Raw genomic sequence first — 20,369 nt, 5'->3', positions numbered from 1 at the left:
GTCTTTTTGAGACAGGATCTCCCTGTAGCCCCAGCTGTCCTGGAACTCACTATGTAGACCAGGCTGGCCTTGAACTCACAGAGATCTGCCTGCCTCTGCCTCCCAAGTGCTGGGATTAAAGGCATGCACCACCACACCCAGCCCAAGCTACTATTTTAATGCATAGCACATATTAACAAAGAATATTCTTATTAATTATGAGCAAAAATATCAAGGACAGATTATTCAACAGAAACCACACATAATATATTTCTGCAGGGATTGACAAATCTAAGGCTTATGGGTCAAACAATGTTTCACAAAATTTCACTAGAGCACAGGCAGGCTCACTCATTAACATATTGCCTCTAGTAAAACAACAGAGTGAATAACTCCAAAAGCATAAATGGTCTGCAAAATCCAAAATAATTACTATTTAGCACTTTACACAAAACACCTGCTGACCTCTAGAATAATAAGAGAATCAGACATGCATGAATCTTTAATAATATAGACCACAGAGCTGCAGATGACTCAGGGATAAAGGCTGCCATGCAAACACATAAGGCCAGAGTTTGGATCCCCAGAGCCCACATAAAAACTGAGCAGGCAAGGTGGCCACCTGTTATCCCAGCACTTGGGAGGCAGAGACAGGGTGTCCTTGGGGCAAGCTGGCTGGCTAAACAAGTTCCAGTTTCAATGAGAGTTTCTGTCCCAATAAATAAGGGGGAAGAGTCTCAGGAACACACCCAATACCAACTTTGGGCCTACACATATACACATGCATACACCAACCACTCCATGCACCCCATGCATGCATACACAAATTACAAGACACCATCCCCAAATCTCATGATCTTCAGCTCTAGAATTTAGTACATAATTTTATTATTGCGTGGGCATGATGTGTGAGAGTATGCATGTCATGGCATATGTGTGGAGGTCAGAGGACAACTGTAATTGGTTCTCTCCATCTAACTTTATGTTGGTTCTGGGGGAATTGAAATCACGTTGTCAGGGGCTGGAGAGATGGCTCAGCAGTTAAGAACACTGGTTGTTCTTGCAGAAGACCCAGGTTTGAATCCCAGCACCCACATGGCAGCTAACGACTGTCCATTACTCTAGTCCCCGGGGATCTGACAGCCTCTTCTGACCTCCACGGGCATTGCAAAACACGGGTGCACATACCTACATGCAGGCAATACATACATACACATAAAACAAAAAATAAGTAAGTAAAATTAAAAACAAAAGAAATCACATTGTCAGAGCCAGGCGTGGTGTCGCATGCCTTTAGTCCAGGCAGAGGGAGAACTCTTGTGAGTTCAAGGCCAGCCTGGTCTACATAGTGAGCTCCAGGCCATCTGGGGCTACAGGGAGACCCTGCCTCAAAAGACACACACACACACACACCAAAAAAAAAAAATTCACATTGTCACGCTTATGCAGCAAGTACTTTTACCCACGAAGCAATCTTACTAGCCATAAAACTTCATTTTTTGTACTTACTTATTTGTGGTGTGTGTATGCAGTGTATCCATGCGTTCATCTGTGTGGGTGTGCTAGCCTATACGTACACATGGAGGCCAGAGTTTTGATAGAGGGTCTCTCACTGAACCTGGAGCTCCCCATTTCAGCCAGGTTGGCCGGCCAAGGAGCCCAAGATCCACTATCAGTGTGTCCCGCCCCATCTCCACCCCTAGTGCTAGAGTTATAGGCATATGTCATCATACCTGGCTTTTACATGGGTACTGGGAATCCAAACTCAGATTCTCATGCTTACATAGCAAGCTCAGTACAGAATTTTACATTCATTCACTCATTTATTCATTAACATTCTATCTTCCTCTACTGGCAGGAGATTTATACTTGAAGGATTAGCTGAAGACATCTATTTAGCTGTCATCCAGGTAACTGAAATGCTAAAATCTATCTTATCCTTCTATTAAACGCACCAGTGTCTAAGTTCTAGCCAAACACCAATATGCTTACAGAAAACAAATACTTACTTGAGCTGTAAGCAAAGTTGTCAAAGAAACATCTGCTCGCTCTTCAGTAATATAGGTCCTAGGTTTTCCTTCCCAAAGTGCACAGTCTTCCAGGTCCATAAGCTTCACTTGAGATTTAGACAAGCCTGGAGGGCGAGTTCCCTGTTGCTGTTGTTGCTGTTGTTGCTGTGCCTGCCGCAAGCTAATCTGCTTTGGAAGTGCATTTTCATCTAAAGTTGGCACAACGAAGTTATTCACCTGACTATCTAAGATGGTGCTTAAAGAATTCTTGGTGATTTTATCTCCCGAAATCACATGAGAGTATTTCTGCTTTGGTGAAACTGGGTATGGTAAAATAGATTTATAAGATGATTTAGTTCGGCCACTGAGTGTTGTCTGTTTGTTTTGAGACTTTGTTTTTCGAGAGGCAGTGGACATAGAACGAGGCTTCACAGAGTAAGAGGTAGAAGGGGAAGTGGCAGATTGCTTCTTTAGTACACTATCAAGTGTTCGTACATAGCTTGTACTCTTGGTGGGAAGCTGATAAACTACAGGAGATGTGGGGGCATTGGAAGAGAAACCCATGCTTGTTTCCATCAACTTGCCTTCATTTTCTAAGTACTCATCCAGCTTATCACTACAGAAAGCAGAACGGTTTTTCAGTGAACCCTCTGAATTTCCACCTAAAAATAAGAAGAAACACAATATTTAAATCTAGGAGAGATTTTTAAATCTCTAGGAATGAATTTTAAAAGACTAGGAGTACTGAGCTACAAGTTACTAAAACTTCTCTAATCTGTTCCTTCTCAGAAAGAAAAAATATCAAACCAAGCAAACAGACATCTCAGATACCAATTACATGAAAATCTTTTCTTTTCTTTCTTTTTTTTTTGGTCTTTTTGAGATAGGGTCTCCCTGTAGCCCCAGCTGGCCTGGAACTCACTATGCAGACCAGGCTGGCCTTGAACTCACAGAGATCCACCTGCCTCTGCCTCCTGAGTGCTGGGATTAAAGGCATGCCCCACCACACCCAGCTGAAAATCAACTCTTTAGTCCAAATACTTATCATTAAAACCCTCTTCCTGGGCAGAACTTCTGGACCAGCCACAGTCATAGGCCAATTAAGAGGGAACTGATACTACCCGCTCCAACAGTTTTCAAGGTGCCTGACAACAAATCCCGAGTTCATCAATCATCAGCCCAGTGTTGGCAGCCAAAAGAAAAATGAGAAGGAATCTAGTAGATGGATGCTTTTGGAAGCCCTCATCAAGAAATTCCAATGGACTTTGATTTGGACATTTATGCAATTTGGGAGTCTTTTAGATAGACCCACTGAGAGGGCATCCCAATTGCCTCACCCTGTGTCCCTGTTCAGCATGAAGAAGCCAATCAGCAATTTGGATAACCCCTTCAGAGGGTGGTGTGTAAGAATAGGAGGTAGAAATTGGCTAGGCAGTTAGGGTAAAAAGACCTCAAAGTATCCAGTTTCTTTCTTGGCTAAAAGTAAGTATCTGGGAGCTCTTATTTAATCCTTAAAAGAGTTTAGGGTTACCTCTTCGGGGGGGGGTAATGTTAAGAGTATAGAATCCCTAGTCTGGGGACGGAGAGATGGCTCAGCAGTTAAGAACACTGGCTGTTCTTGCAGAAGACCCAGGTTCGAATCCCAGCACCCACAGAGCAGCTAACAACTGTAATTCCAGTTCCAGGAGATCCGAGGGCCTCTTACCTACATGCAAGCAGTACACTCAAACACATAAAATAAAAATAATAAATAAAATTTTTTTTTTTTAAATCCCTAGTCTGTTGAAGGACCTACTTTTCCAGTCTCACAGGTCAATTACCTGGTGACAGGCCCACTCCTAGGAAAGCAGGTTCACCTTAAGTTATGCTAAATAGATGGGTGGAATACCTGCTATGTTAATGAGGTTCCAGCCTGGAAATAGCTCAGACCCCAGCAGTCATGTAGGTCTGTCCACTTTCCTGAAAGTGTAATTTCTCCTTTTCTTCTTCATGTCTTTCTTACTAAACATGCCTTTTTTAAGGCTCTGGGCTGCCCCTAGCACCTTGTATTTCTTTACTTTTTCTCTAAAGCTTCCTTCTCCCAGCCATGTGGCTGCTAGTCAGCCACGTGTCCGACCTCTATGCAGGCTCTAATCCTGCATGGCTTCATGGCTTTCTTTTCTTCTTCCCACCATTCACCTCCTCAAGGCAGTTGCCAAGATTACCAGCTCACCTGCCCTGAGGATTTTTCTTTAAGATTCTAATAAAATTGTAAAAGCTTAAAAACAAACAAACAAAAAAACCACTTCCTAAATTTTACCTTATCATAAAATTATCAAATTATCTTACTGATTTACTTTTGGCAAAGTGCTAATAATACGTAAGTCATCAAACTTTTCACCTAACTATAGAAAACACTGATAAGTAAAAAGATGACATAAAGGGGCGGGGGGGCCTAAATCAAACTAGACTTCAACAGAATGCCAAGGGATTATTTAAGAGACTAGAGTCCCACAAGTTTTAAAACAAAATGCAAAGGAAGAGGGAAAATCATAAAAAGAAGACTGCAACATTTAAGGGTTATTTCGTTTTGTCTTCTTTGGTTTTGAGACCAGGTCTCACTGTGTAGCTTTGGATATCTCGGAACTGACTAAGCACACACTAAGCTAGACCTTTTATAATCATCCTGTCTCTGCTTCCCAAGTGCTAGATGGAATTAAAGGTGTATATCACCACGCCTGACCTAACATCAGTTTTTAAGAAAGAAAAATATACATTTAGTAGAGATTCAAACTTATTACACTGTTTATAGCACTATATAAAGATTCAAAAGTAGGGAAGACTAATTTGGATAATTAAACTGGTTAAGGTGTAAATAGCAAACAAAAGCAATGAGAAAGGAACAACACATAGTGGCTAAACAAAATTCTTGGGTTAGAAAGTTTATTCTGACAAATGAGACTATCAGAACAACTAGACTGCTCTTAAGTACACAGTTCTGAAATAATGATTGAAAACAATGCTTTTTCTAACTAAGAGTAACAAAAGGATTTGTGGTTTGAAAAATCCAAGAATTATTAGGCTTGACATGGTTAGGAGTTAAACCCCAGGGCATGCATAGCTGGGGAAAAAACAAAGATCAGCAAGACATTGTTTTCAATTCAATTTAAAGCACGGAGAGATGAAAAGAGTAAAGAAAAATAGTTACATGAAACCTCTTTTTTTTTTTTTTTTTTAAAGGCCTATGTAACCCTGGCTAGCCTGGAACTTGCTATGTAGAGGAAGCCTACATGTCTTTCAAGTGCTGGGATCAAGGGCATGCACTATCATACCTGAGTGAGACTGACCTTTAACAAAAAGTACTTGGTTACATGTTTCAGAACACATGTAAAATTTAAAAATAAAACAAAAACAAAACAAAACCCTACTAATTAGCAGCCATACCCATGGAGACATTAATTTTAACACTTGGGAGGTTGAATTTAAAATATAAATTGGAATTTTTAAATAATTTTTTAGAAACCCAACTAATTACCCGTCATATGCATGGTGAAATATGCCTTTACTTTTAACACTTGGGAGGTTGAGGCAGAAAGACTGGGAGTTCAGAGCCAGCATCTGATGCAGTGAAACAGTATCCCCAAAACACCTGGTTCTACAGCTCAGCACTAGAGCTCTTAAGTAGTAGGTATGAGTCCAAGCCTTACTACTAGCAGAAGTTCAAGCCTTACTACTAGCAAAAGCAAAACAAAACAAAAACCCACCAAACAAACAAACACCAAAAAGCTAATTACCTTCATTCCTAGATGCAGAAGCACTGTGAAATTTTCCTCTCCATCCCTTGATCTTGGTGAAGTCATTGGTTTTTCCCGTCCTAGAAACAAAAGGAAACCCAGCATCTATAAAAGAAAAAGAGAGATGACCAAAATTCTAGCAAGCCAATAACATACATCAAATTACTGTAAGTACATTATATGCATTAGTATTATGTCAAGACATGAAAGATTTACTCTAAAACATCCTAAATGACTCCAATAAAGGTTTAGTTCTTTTTAATTTATACCACAAAGAATTGTAACTTTAAATATGAAAAATTGTGTTCAACTTTACAAATGCTACACACTCACCAGGAGAGGCAGGGTTGGTTCCTGTAAGGTTCCAAAAGGGAAAGCTAGTGGCTGGAGCCAAAGGTAGTTGTACTCCCAAGTACTTAAGATCAATGCTCATTGTTGGATCCACTGAATTCAGTTTTAAGCCCACTACAAAAAAAAAAAAAAAAAAAAAAAAAAGGACCACAGCCCATATTATCTCCCTTTCCTTCTAACTTAAAAACAAACAAACAAAAAGCCCCCCACCAAAACAACAATCAAAAAGAACAACAACAAAAAAAAACCCAAAACCTTTGGCTCAAAGAGTCATAAAGGAAATGGTAGAGCAAAAATGATTAAATAGTGGCAGCTTCGCTTTAAATTCTCACCTTCAGGTATTACATATTGTACAAGCCCTCCCATCCACCCAAGTTGGGCAAGGTCTATGATTTGCTTATAACCAATGAAATGTGGTTCAGGGCATGGGAATATACATAATTATATACATGTGATAATGTAAGAGCTGCATGGGAATAAGTTCTGTCAACAAGCTCAGGGAGAATGGAAGCAGAATCCTCGCCAGCCAATGAGAAAACATGCCTCACCATCACCTCACCAATGTCTTAATTGCAGCCTTGTGAAACCCTAAGCAAAGGACACAGTTAAGCCATGCTCAGACTTCAGATACACAGAAAATATAAAATATAAATGTATTTGTTATAGGTTGCCAAATTTGTAATTTTTTAAGCAAAAATAAATTTAAAAATAACAAATGAAGTATAATATAATTTAGATCTTTTATTTTAGTATTTTATTATTTTTATCATGTGTATATGAATGGACTGCCTGTATCTATGTAAGTTCACCCATGTCATTCAATGCCCGTGAAAGTCAGAAGAGGGTGTCAGATCCCCTGGAACTGGAGTTAAGGACTGTTGTTAGCTGCCATGTGGGTATTAATAATCGAACCCAGGTCCTCTGCAAGAGTAGCCAGTGCTTTTAACCACTGAGCCATCTCTCCAGCCTCAGATCTTTTATTTTTTAATCTTCTGAAGTCTGAGACTTTCAAGCCTCTAATTTAAAAACAAAACAAAACTTGCCACAGGGGCTGGAGAGATAGCTCAGCAGTTAAGAGTACTGGATGCTCTTCCAGAGGACCTGAGTTGGTTCCCAGCACCTATATGGTGGCTAACAATGATCCGTAACTCCAGTTCCAGGGATCTGATGCCTTCTTCATGCATGCAAGCAATACACTTACACATAAAATAAAAACAATAAGTAAACTACTTTTTAAAAAAAAAAACCAACTTGGGGCTGAAGAGATGGCTCAGCAGTTAAGAACACTGGCTGTTCTTGCAGAAGACCCCAGTTCGAATCCCACACCCACATGGCAGGGATCCGACAGCCTCTTCTGACCTCCAAGGGCATTGCACAACACGGGTGCACTTACCTACATGCAGGTAATACATGTATACACATAAAAATAAAAACAAAACAAAAAAACCCAACTTAAGCTGGGCGTGGTGGTACACGCCTTTAATCCCAGCACTCTGGAGGCAGAGGCAGGCAAATCATAGCAAGTTCCAGGCCAGGTGAGGCCACAAAAATAAAAACAAAACAAAAATAAACACAGGTTTCCAATCAAGAGCTCACAAAGGGGCTAGGGCAATAGTAGCCCATAAAGTGCTTTCTATGCAAGCATGGGAGCCTGTTTTCGGGTTTGGATCCCCAGCACTAATATAAAATGCATGGTGCATGAATGTATACCTCTATCCCAGAACTCAGGGGACAGAAATAAAAGAATCCCTGGACCAGCCAGTCTTGCTGAACCAGTAAGTTCCAGGTTCAATGAGAGACCCTATCTTAAAATATAAGGTGGCAAGTGACAGAGGAAGACACCAGATGCCAACCTCAGGCCTCCACACAGCCGAGCAAATGTGCATGTGTACCTCTGCACATAAATGAACATGCACACATGCGTGTAACACAATTTTTTTTTAAGTTTGGGGACTGAGAGAGATGGCACGGTAGTTAAAAGCATTAGCTGCTTGGGGCTGGAGAGATGGCTCAGCAGTTAAGAACACTGGCTGTTCTTGCAGAAGACCCAGGTTCGAATCCCAGCACCAACATGGCAGCTAACAACTGTCCATAACTCCAGTTCCAGGGGATCCGGCCTCTGCGGGCATTGCACGACACGGGAGCAGTTACCTACATACAGGCAGTACACACATACATGTAAAATAAAAATAATAAATAAAATATTTATAAAAAAAAAAAAGCATTAGCTGCTCTTGCAGAGCACCTGAGTTTCAGTTCCCAGCACCCACATGATGGCTAACAACTGTTAACTCCAGTTCCACAGGACCCTAAGCTCTCTTCTGACCACTGTGGGCATTGAACAACATGCGTGCATTTACAAACATGCAGCCCTAGATGTTTAAATTAAATTCCCAACAGTACACCAAATTTTAAACACTTGCAGCCATATGAGAAAAAAATATTCATTTGTGTGTACGTACTTGTGTGTGTATGTGTGTGCGCATGCACATCTAAGCATGTGGAAGCCAACAGTGGGTACAAGTGGGGTGTCTTCCTCAATCACTCTTCATCTTATTTTCTGAGACAAACTTCACTGAACCTGGAGCTCAACAATTTGGCTAAACTGACTGACTAGCAAGACCCACAGATTCTCTTATCTCTCTTTCCAAGCAGTGAGATTAGAGGTGCACTTTTTTTTTTTTTTTTTTTTTGTCTTTTTGAGACAGGGTCTCCCTGTAGCCCCAGCTGTCCTGGAACTCATTATGTAGACCAGGCTGGCCTCGAACTCACAAAGATCCGCCTACCTCTGCCTCCCAAGTGCTGGGATTAAAGGCGTGCACCACCACACCACGCCCGGCGGTATTCACATTTTTTTTACATGGGTACTGGGGATCAAACTCAGATCTTCATGCTATACAGCAATCACTTTATCTACTGAGCCATCTCTTCAACCCCCCCAAGAGTATATATGTGCGATATATCATATATATATATATATATATACACATGTATGTTTATATGTGTATACACAAAAAACGTTATTTAAAAATAAGGATAAATTGTACCCTCCCCTCCTAAAGAAATACTCATAAATGCAATTTTAAAAAATGAGAAATGGGGAGAAGGGTCATTGGCTACAAGAATGAAGAGAAAATATTGCTTTCTTATTGTGATATATTTTTTCCAATTATTAAGCATTAGGATAAAGACCCAGGCACATTTTTAAGTTGAAAAGAACTTTAGAAGCAGAGAAAAGAAAAATGCAATTTGAGAAGTACTAAAAAGAAATCAGGGATGGAAAGAGAAAAGAAGAGGGGAGAAATGAGCAAAAGAAGCAAGGTAGAGAGGAAAACAAGGAAGAACAAAATAAAAAAACAAAAGAAAAATAACTATTACCTTCTTGAAGACCAGGATGTATCACCTGCTTATGTCGCAAAGACTTCAAATCTTCAACTAATTCCTTCTCCAACTGGGAAATTTTTGCTCTGCAACCTACTTACAAAACAATAAAATAAAATACTGTTTTTAATAGAGGAAAAAATTAACGTTCCCCATTTCTCTACTACAACAAAAACAACATATATATACCTGGGTCACTTGTAGCTGCAGTCTCAAGACTAGAGGGTTCTTCTGTTGTCCCATCAACTGCATGAATATCTAGAGCTTCCTATATATTAAAAATAAAAACAAGATCTAGTTCATATTGCTTTTAAATTTTTAAAAGGAAATTTTAATTTAAAAAGGAAAAGTAAAGACCAGAGGCTGGAGAGATGTCTCAGTAGAGATAATGCTTGCCAAGCAGTCATGAGACCTGAGTTTGGATCCTTAGCACCCATGTAAAAGCTGGGCATGATGGCATATGTCTGTAATCCCCAGTGGGGGCTGAAGGTGAGACAGAAGGATCCCTGGTACTCATTTGTCAGCCAGTCTAGCCATTCAATGAGCCCTAGGTTCAGTGAAAAACCATGTCTCAAAAAAAGAGTACATAATGTTGTCTTCTGGCCTTTGCACACACCCACACAGGCATACACAATGACATCCACATACATGCACAGACCCACAAACCCACACACACATCCAAAATTTTTTAATTTAAAAATAAAAAAGGGTTAGAGAGATGGCACAGTGGTTAAGAGCACTTGCTGTTCTTCCAGAGGACCCAAGTTCAACTCCTAGGAACCATGTGGGTCACAAAAGACCTGTACCTCACTCTTGGAGGATCCAATGCCTTTGGCCTCTACAAAGACATACACGAAAATAAAATCTTTTTTTTTTTTAAGACTTTGAAATACCACATTATAGTGATAATTCCAAATTCACAGAACAGGAGGAATTTTTCTCATACTTTTGAAGGACATTTGTTTGGTTTTGTTTATTATTTATTTTTCTTTTTTTATGTGTGGATGTGTTTGCCTAGATATAAGTAGACCACATGCATATTATACCCAGAGAAGCCTAGATAAGGATGTCAGATCCCCTAGAACTGGAGTTACAGACAGTTCTCTTAACTACTGAGCCATCTCTCCAGCCCCAGGATATTTGTTTTTCGAGACAGGGTTTTATGTAGCCCAGGCTGGCCTCAAACTCATTAAGTAGCTGAGACTGGCCTTCACGTCCTGATGATGTTGCCTCTACCTCCCAAGTGGTGGGATTATAAGCACGCAGCACCACATCTAGCAATGCATACTCTTTGTTATTTTCTAAATGTTCTATATTAGCATTAAATTACTTTAATCATCAGGAGCTGGGAATGTAGCCCAGAGGGAGAGCACTTGCCTAGCATATATAAGACCCTTAGTTTGATCTCCAGTATTGCTTTCCCTCATTTCCCCTACAAAAACACAAAAGGAAAACAAGAAAAAAAAAAAAATCAGAAGGAAAAAAAGCAAAACAAAGGCCAAGCATGGTGATTCACATCTGTACAAAAGCACTTGGGAAACTGAGATGGGAGGACTGAGAGTTCAAGGCCAGAGAATATTTTGAGAATATCTCAAAATAACAACACAAAAAAGCAAAAACACCTGGATAGTATCATACTCCAACTAACATCAAACTATTACCAATTTGCATGCTGATTTCTCAAAGCCTATATAAAGTTTACTTGGTAATAAAGGAAGAAGAATAGGTTAGATAGAAACATCCAACACCAATAGTCAATTTAGAAAAATACTAGGCCTCTATAAAATACTACAAGAAAAATAACCCGAATGGAGAGTCAGAGCAGTCCAAACCAAGAACATATCATGAGTAAGACAGCAGTCATTAAGACTTCTAGTATATCGTTTTCCTATACTCTACTATTACTACTAATCAGTGATAAGACAGAGGCAGTATCTCAAAAAAAACTTTTCATGTATTTTTATGCTTTCTTCAAGGCTGCAGTGATGAAAACTCCAGTAAGACCCAATGCTTAAAACAAAAGAAGTCAGGGGATCTGATGCCCTCTCCTTACCACCACCACCCCACCCCATCCCACCCCACCCGGGCATTGCATGACATGGGTACACTTACACACATGCAGGCAACATCCCCTGAAACTGAAGTTACGAATGGCTGTTAGCAGCCATGTGCATGTTGGAAACCCCACCTGGGTTCTCTGCAAGAGCAGCCAGGGCTTTAACTTCTGAGCCATCTCTCCAGGTCCAAATAAAAATTTTTTTTTTAATTTCTTAAGGTATGCATGTGGGTACACAGGTATGTGTAAGTGCCTGTAGAACCCAGAGGCATTGGTTCCCCCTGGAGCTGAAGTTACAGGCAACTGTGAGTCACCTGATGTGGGTGCTGGAATTGCACTTTGGGTCCTCTGCAAGAGCAGTATGTGCTTTTAACCACTGAGCCGTCTCTCCAGCCTCCAAAATAAAACAAGAAACAAAAAACAGAGTCTGGTATGCCTTTAATTCCAGCACTCAGGAGGCAGAAGCAGAGGTAGAGGCAGGAGGATCTCTGTGAGCTCAAGGCCAGCCTGGTCTACATAGAATTCTAGGTCAGCCAGAGCTATATAGTGACACACTGTCTTTCAAAAAAATAAAATAAAATATACTGCACAAATCATGAACTGATGAATCTAAGCAGGAGTAATTTTTAAAGTCTATTTCAAATCAAGTATCTTAAGTGGTGATGCATGTTAAAGCCACCAAACATTAGAGACACTCCCTTTCCTCTAGCACACTCACAAATGGACACATTAACAAAACTAGATCTAACTTATAAATCAATATGTAATTTAAGAATGACTAACTGATCTCACAAAGAATGCTGAAAATTGCCATCTTACCTTCGATTCAAAGGAAACAAAGAGAACACCATCCACATCTTCCAGATCAGGCTTCACATCAGGAAAGGAATTTCCAGGAACTATAGGAGTATTCTTTGCAGCAGTTAAAGACTTGCCTGTGTTTTTAGGTGGTCGCCCTGCCTTAGAGAGCTTCAACTTTCGAGGCCTTCCTCTTTTTCCAGGGGTATTTGGAGAGGCATTCTGATTAGCAGTCACAGGAGCCTTTGGGGATGTAGCAGTCTTAAGCATAGCTGTTCGCTTTCTGCCCGAGTCCTCTTTTCCTGAAGATGAGTCTCCAGCTGATCCCTTTGAACTGTCAGGTATTCTTTCTGTGCTGATGTTGTCAAATATATCAGGATATTTCCACTGAGAGTCTTTAAGTAATGTATATTTTTGCACCATTCTGAGATCTGATGAATGTTTTCTAGGACCATTATCTGAATCCTTGCTTAAGCAGAAGCCATTCCCACTGGAATTTTCAATGTACGTAGGCAAATACTCTAATTCTGCAAACACAGATTTATCTTTGCGAGATGTGGAAAGCATGTTATCAGGCAATTCAGAAATTTTCACAGTGTTTTTGGTGACAGCACAGGGCTCCAGGTAAACTACTGGCATCTTTCCTGCATCTAATTTAAACATTTTAGCTTTAGCAACACCTGAAGGACTACTTGGTAGCCATTTACAAGACAGATGGTCAGCTTCCAGGTTATCTACTTTATTGTGCCTCTTTAATTGTTTCTCTAATATAGGATCATCATCACTGTTCGAATATACATCGGTTTCTTCATCGGTCTCTTCCTGTTTCACAGTGACCCCTTCTGGGTATTCACCAAGTTCATAGTCATAATCATCTAGAGGTTCCTCTTTAATGACAACATTGAAGTTTCCATTTGGGTCTAATGGCGAGGCAATATGGGAATCATCATCAAAATTGTTGGCAATAAGACTAGAGAGACAGAGGAGGGATAAAAAATAATGAACATTCCATAAAAAAGACTCAAGGAGAGAAAAACAGATTTCCTAAGACCAATTAATGTTTCAGATTTCATGATCCATTCCTTAAAAACTCCCTATAAATTAACAACTTTCTCAGAAGCAAGGTTTCAGAGCTAGGGATGTGTGTTTCAGAGCAGTGTAGTACTTGCTTAGAGCCCAGGAGTGCTAGTTCAAGCCCCCATCACTGCATAAACTGACCATGTTTCAAAAAATTATATAAATAAAACACGAGGAAGAAAAGAATAGTTTTCTCTTATCCTTAAATAAAAAAGCAAAATATATAATAAAATGTTTGCCTTTAGGTATTGCTTAACTCAATTTTCAAAAGTTAGCTAGGACCTACCCCAAATCAAACTCTTAAAACTCCATGTACCATCACTGTCAATAAGGCAAAAATAAATTAATTTTTAAAAACTTATCTATAACCAGGCATGATGACACATGCCTTTAGTTCCAGCACTCGGGAGGGAGAGACAGGAGGAGCTCTGTGAGTTCAAGGCCAGCCTGGACTGGACTACACAATGAGTTCCAGGTCAACTGGGGCTACAGGGAGACCCTGTCTCAAAAAAGACCCCCCGGGGGAAAAAAAAAAAACTTTATTATATCTAGGAATTGCAGTAAACTAAGTAAGAGATTGCTTTCAAACTTCTAGCTCACTTCAGTATTTCAAGTAAAATTCATGTAACATAAAACTTAACACTTTAACCATCATATTAAAGTACAGTGGTTTTTAATATACTCACGTTAATGCCAGAAGATTTTGCAACTTTAAAATTTAAAAACTCACTTTTGCAAGATGTGTTGGCACACGCCTTTAATCCCAACATTTAGGAGGCAGAGGAAAGTGAATCTCTGTTGAGTTTGAGGCTAGCTTGGTCTACATTGCCAGTTCCAGGCCAGTTGGAGCTACACAGAGACCCTGTCTCAAAAAAATAATAATAATTTTAAAAAAACTCACTTTCAAGGAACAGAGAGGCGTGCCTCAGTGCTAAGATTGCTTGCTTAGCTTCAAGGTTTAATTTCCAGCAACCCGCAACACCACCACCACCAAAAAGCATGCTTTCAATATAAAGAATTTGCCACAAACGCTTCTAAAATAAAATGATAGGGTATATACAATTGGGTATGATAATCAGTTAGTAGAGTACTTGTCTACCATGTACAAGACCCTGGGTTCAATCTTCAGCATTACATGAACCAGGTATTGAGGGAACATGCATGTATGGAAGAACTTAAGAGGCTGAGACAAGGACAGCAAGAAGTTCAAGGTCAGGTATGCCTACAAGATGGCTCAGTGGATAAAGGTACCTACCACCAGGTCTGCCAACCTGACTTCTGAAACTAAAGAGAAAAGCATACATTGCCTCAGACATTTTTCAAAGTATATCATCATCTATCCTCAGCGCTTTCATTTGTACCTTAAACAATAATCTATGGTAAATTTCATGTGCTATAATCACACAAATTCACTTTTGCATCTCAGTTTAATAGAATTCCAACTCCAATATATCACTAACAAAGCATTAATTTTTTCACAACTTACTAACTTAATGTGTCAATAAAACTCAAATATCTCAACTATGCACAAGTCACCATTACATGAACATGTAGTTACTTGCTCCTGCAAAACTTGCTCAAAAATCCTTCAACGAATAACTTCTACTTCTGGTTAAAATGTAGATAACAGAACACCATTACTTCTGCCACATGAATTAAAAAAAAAAAAAAATCAAATAAATTATCTTTCTTTAAAACTACTACAAATTTCTAGAGAAAAGTATCATTGAACCAGAGTTTAAAGAAGGACCAGCACTCTCTAGATGACCAGATTGCTCCTGCTGTCAACCACATCATTTACACTGCCTTAATAAAATATACTGAGGAGAGAAAAAACAAGCAGCTATAGGCAAAGAATATTTGCTAAAACACAGAGAAACCAAACAAATTGTGTGTGTAGGTGCAGGTCTATGCATATGGACACCACAAGTCAATGCCCAGTGTGTTCCTCTATCACTCTTCCCCCTTTTTATTATTTATATATACATTTATGTGTACATGTGCCCATGCACACACACACACACACACACACACACACACATACACACACACACACACACACAAATGAGCACAGGCATACATAACACAGCACTTGGGTAGTGGTCAGAGAATAACTTCTGAAAATTGGTTCTCTCCTTCCACCATCTGGGTTCCAGGGCCAAACTCAAATCCTCAGACTCAGTAGCAAGAATCTTTGCCCACTAAATCATCTCACCAGTTTTCCACCTTATGTTTTATATAAGAATCTTTCACTAAACCTGGAGCTCAGCAATTGGCTATGCTGACTAGCCCATGAGCTCTAAGAATTTAAGCTTTCCTCTCACCTTCCACCTCCATCTCCACCTTCTAGCCCGAACTTTTGATCTATGCACTTTTCATATTATTAATTTTTGTGTGCAAGTGTGGGAGTGCAAACTCGGGTGTGAAAACATGAGGACAACTTTCAGGGGTAACAGTTCTCTCATGCCATTTTCTGAGATTCTGGATCTAATTCAGGGTGTCAGACTTGTACCCAAGCGCTTTTACCTGCTGAACCATCTCACCAGTCCTCAACCACATTTTTAAATGCCTCAGCAAGGGTATACTAGAATCTGGAAGACCCCAAACAGAAAGTTAGTGGCTACTGTCATACAGTTATTTCCCAGAACACTTCTATCAATAAAACCACAAGAATAGGGAGGATGACCTGAAAACAGAAAGAATTTGCATCTTCCCTGAGCTTAGGTTCCAAGCTCTTGACAGAAAGAAAAGGCTTTAACATCCCTATCACAGTGGAAAGTTAGCTGAAATTAAAGTAGTAAATCACCTAGACCAAAGGATAAAGAAAAAAAGTATCCATGATTTATAGGATACCAACTGACCGAACATTAATTGCACTTCCAAAATGACAAAATAGAGAAGCAGCTGGAGTGAAAATGAGCAAAAATTTTCTGGAAGTAAAAGATGTTATCCCAAATATCCAGGAAACTCAACGAATATCAATGGAGGAGGGAATAAGTTTTAAGTCATACTAATCAAAGTCGGGCTACTGAAAATTAAATATCAGAAGTAAAACACTTAAAAGTACTGGGTTGAGGGGGAATAAGGAACTCTGGTAGAACTACAAGAACAAACTCTCTAGACTCTCTAGAGACTGTAAGTCAACAATTGACTTTATCCATCATAAAGTATATAAAGGGGAAAGGAGAGGGCAAAATTATTCTGTGGGGAATAAAAAATGTTCTAAAGCTGAGGGAACAGAACCACAACTGTAAACATACTAAAAAAATTGATTCAACAATATACACTTTGGGGCTTGAGTTTTCTTTAGGTTTCTTTGAGACAGGATCTCAGCTCAAGTTGGCCTCTCACTATGTAGCTAAAGAAGACCTTAAATTTCTGATCCTCCTGCCTCCATATCTCTAGTGATGAACTGATTATAAGCATTCATCATCTTGCCTGATTTTACACAGTGCTGGAGATGGAATCCAAGGCTCTGTGCTTGCTGGGCAAGTACTTTACCCACTGAGCTACATTTTCCAGCTACACTTTAAATGGGCAGATTGTTGTTGTTGTTGTTCTTTCTGAGACAGGGTCTCCCTGTAGCCCCAGTTGGCCTGGAACTCACTATGTAGACCAGGCTACCCTTGAACTCACCAAGATTCACCTGCTTCCTGAGTGCTGGGATTAAAGGCATGTGCCTTTAATTTTATGTGAACATATTAAACTTTTTAAAAAATTAAATTACATTTGTGTATGAGAGAGAGAGAGAGAGAGAGAGAGAGTCAGAGGACAACTTGTAGGAGGAGTGTAGGAGTCAGTCTTCTTCCTCCATGTGGGTTCCTGGGGATCAACCTCAAATTGTCAGGCTTGATAACAAGTACCTCCATCTCACTGGGCCACTCCTCTTAAATTGATTTTTTAAAGTTAAAGAACGAGGCTGGAGAGATGGTTCAGCAGTTAAGAGCACTGACTGCCCTTGCAGAGGACCTGGGTTTGATTCCCAGCATGGCAGCTAATAACCATCTGTAACGCCTATTCCAGGGGATCCAATGCCCTCTTCTGACTTCTGTGGGCACTGCATGACACAGGTGCACTTACATACATGTAGGCAATACAGTTATACACATAAAGAACATAAATACTTTAAAGCAAAAAAAAAAAAAAAAAAAAAAGAGCCAGGTGCAATGGCTCAAGCTCATAATCACAGCACTTGGGATGCTAAGGAAGGAGGACTGCCCAAAGTGTTCCAAGCCAGTCTAGGTTTATATGTAGTAAGCTACATGCTAGCCTGGGCTGCAGAGTGAGACCTGTCTCAAAATAGGAAAAGGAAAAGGAACATCAAGATGTAACAACAGGGACTATAGAGATAGCTCAGGTTAAGAGCATTGGCCACTCTTGCAGAAGACCTGGGTTCTATTCCCAGCACCCACATGGCAGGCATCCATTAGCTCCAGTTCCAGGGAATATGACGCCCTCTTCTGGTCTCCATGGGCATTGTATGACACAGGTGCATTTACATACAAGCAGGTAATACATTCATAAAAATAACAAATAAAATATTAAAATAAATAAGTATAAACATCTTTTACACATAAAATAATTTTTAAAGATGTAGCGATTGTAAATACATATGCAATAAATATTTGTGTAGCAAATTTCATAAAAATCAACACTGCTAAGCATAAAGGAACAAATAAACCCAGATATAATGAGGGTAACTTCAATACTGTATTCTCATCAGTAAATACATCATCCAAACAAAACACTTCAAATGTCAGAGTTAACAATACCACAGATCACATGAACTTAGCAGACACCTTTATTTTACCCAACATCAGACTTACACATAAAACTTTCTCAAGAGATCATTTAGACTATATGCCAGGAATCCTACATGTGTTATAACTTTGAGTCAGTTGACTGTGAAAGTTAGGCTTTCTTTGCGCATGCGTGGGGGAGTGGGGTGTGGGGGGGTGTCCTTTTTCAGACATGGTCTCCCTATAGCCCCAGATGGCCTGGAACTCACTATACTATGTAGACTATGTTGGCTTCGATCTCACAGAGCTCTACCTGCCCCTGCTTCCCAAGTGCTAGGATTAAAGATGTGGACCTTCACAGCTGGAGGTTTTCCTTTTTATTTAATTGACCATTAGTGCCACTGAAAGGAGACATGACTAGTCATTGAATACATTTGTCTAGAAAAAGTGATTAAAAAAAAAAAATTGGTTCTGGAGGAAAGGATTTTGTTATCTGAAATTTTTCCCTTTTTCCTTCTGTTTAAAACTATATCAAATCATTGAACTGGAGAGATGGCTCAGCAGTTTAAGAGGACTTACCGCTCTTGCAGAGGACCCAGGTTCAATTCCCAGCACCCACATGGTGGCTAACAACCATCCTTAACTCCAGTTCCAGGGGATCTGACACCCTCTTCTGACCTCCTCAGGGACTGCACAACATGTGTACACCTACCTACAGGCAGGCAATACACTCATACACACAAAATAAAAAATAATAAAATATATCTTTTAAATCTCTATAGGTTCATTAATAAGTTCTTTTAGACACATAATGAAAATTATCAATCTTACACAAACTTGGAAAATAAAGAATGGAACACTTTGAACTTGTTTCTGAGGAAATTACAACCCTAACATCAACATATCAGAAACAAAAGGAGGGCTGGAGAGATGGTTCAGTGATTAAGAGCACTGGCTGCTCTTGCAAAGGGATGCGGGTTTGATTCCCACCACCTACATGATGGCTAACTGTTCATAACTCCAGTTCCAGGGGAATCCAACACCTTTTTCTGAACTCCACAGATACTGCATGACATGGGTGCACTTACAAACACATGCATACAATACACTAAAATAAGAATAAGATATATTATAAAAGAAATAAAATGAAAAATAATTATCACTCCATGAATTTGGGTGCAGATTTTCTGCAAATTCATTCCAGCAATATTAAAAAGGATGTCATGACAAGGTTTAGTCCAAGAACAGAAAGCTGGTGTAACAGCCATCCCCAAGATCAACTCCAAGATCAATAAAATTCATCACTAACAAAATAGGGGGAAAACACATGACATCTCAATTAATATAAAAAAATAAGTTTATGAGAGGGCTGGAGAGATGGATCAACAGGCCAACAGAGCTTGCTGCTCTTCCAGAGGCACCAAGCTCTGTTTCTATCACATTACGAAGCTCACAATCACTTGTAACTCCAGCTCCAGGAGATCCAACCCTCTACTGGCCTCTGAGAGCACCTTCATACAATGTGGTACACATGTTCACACACATACACTCAAGTAAATAAAAATTAAAATCAAGGAAAAAAAATAGAAAGCAATAAATACATCAAACTAGTTTGGGGCCAATAGTGACTAATTTTAGAAAAAGCCTTACACACACGATAATTAAAAGTAGCAGACTGGTGGATCTAACCTTATTGGATGTTTAACAGCCATACTTTGAAGCCTATACTAATATGGTCAGAGGGACTTAAAGGACAGTTTTTGCCCCTTGCCCTCCAAGGCCGACTAAGTTCCAGTGGACTATGAAACATCTCTCAAAATGTCCTGTAACTGGTGACTCAGTCACCTCTCCTCTTGTTCAGGGAGGCCATGGAGACCCCATGAGATGGACTTGAAGCAGTGTCCAGTCTACAAAGAGAAGGGTCAACTCAGAGGAAACATCTCATTCATGCTTCCAAGTGAAGCCACACATGGTCAAGCAGGACCTTTGACTTATCTTCACATAGATGGAACTGGTAAAAGAAATGAGCCAGAAGTTCCTCCCAAGCTCATGTGACCCCTGAGGAACAGATCCTCAAATGACCTTAAGTGTAAAAATAAATTGATTTATTTGGGCCAACTGTATGGTCTTAAATACCCAAAAGGAAAGTATAACCAAAGAGTAAAGTCATCAGTATATTTCTTTAAGAGTTCAAGGGATTGCCGGG

At 39.7% G+C, this 20,369-nt stretch overlaps 1 protein-coding gene across 11 annotated transcripts in view; it reads right to left on the bottom strand.

Moving 5' to 3' along the window:
• Window positions 1-20,369, bottom strand: part of Mga (MAX dimerization protein MGA) — a 116,142-nt gene that overhangs the window by 40,938 nt on the left and 54,835 nt on the right. For 7 of the 11 annotated variants that reach the window (XM_029570273.1, XM_029570270.1, XM_029570280.1 and 4 more), the window contains exons 3-8: window positions 12,369-13,317; window positions 9,683-9,761; window positions 9,491-9,589; window positions 6,095-6,226; window positions 5,762-5,866; window positions 1,989-2,650 (exon numbers count right to left, since the gene is read on the bottom strand). In XM_029570273.1, coding sequence (XP_029426133.1) covers window positions 1,989-2,650; window positions 5,762-5,866; window positions 6,095-6,226; window positions 9,491-9,589; window positions 9,683-9,761; window positions 12,369-13,317 — 2,026 coding nt within the window. The remainder of the gene's footprint in view (window positions 1-1,988; window positions 2,651-5,761; window positions 5,867-6,094; window positions 6,227-9,490; window positions 9,590-9,682; window positions 9,762-12,368; window positions 13,318-20,369) is intronic. The other 4 variants (XM_029570275.1, XM_029570279.1, XM_029570276.1 and 1 more) reach the window with 3 other exon arrangements.

This window comes from Nannospalax galili, unplaced genomic scaffold, assembly GCF_000622305.1.
Source record: "Nannospalax galili isolate Female #2095 unplaced genomic scaffold, S.galili_v1.0 scaffold342, whole genome shotgun sequence".
NCBI classification, from domain to species: Eukaryota; Metazoa; Chordata; class Mammalia; order Rodentia; family Spalacidae; genus Nannospalax; species Nannospalax galili.
Note: the sequence above shows the minus strand (reverse complement) of the source record. Positions and strands in the feature narration are given on the sequence as shown.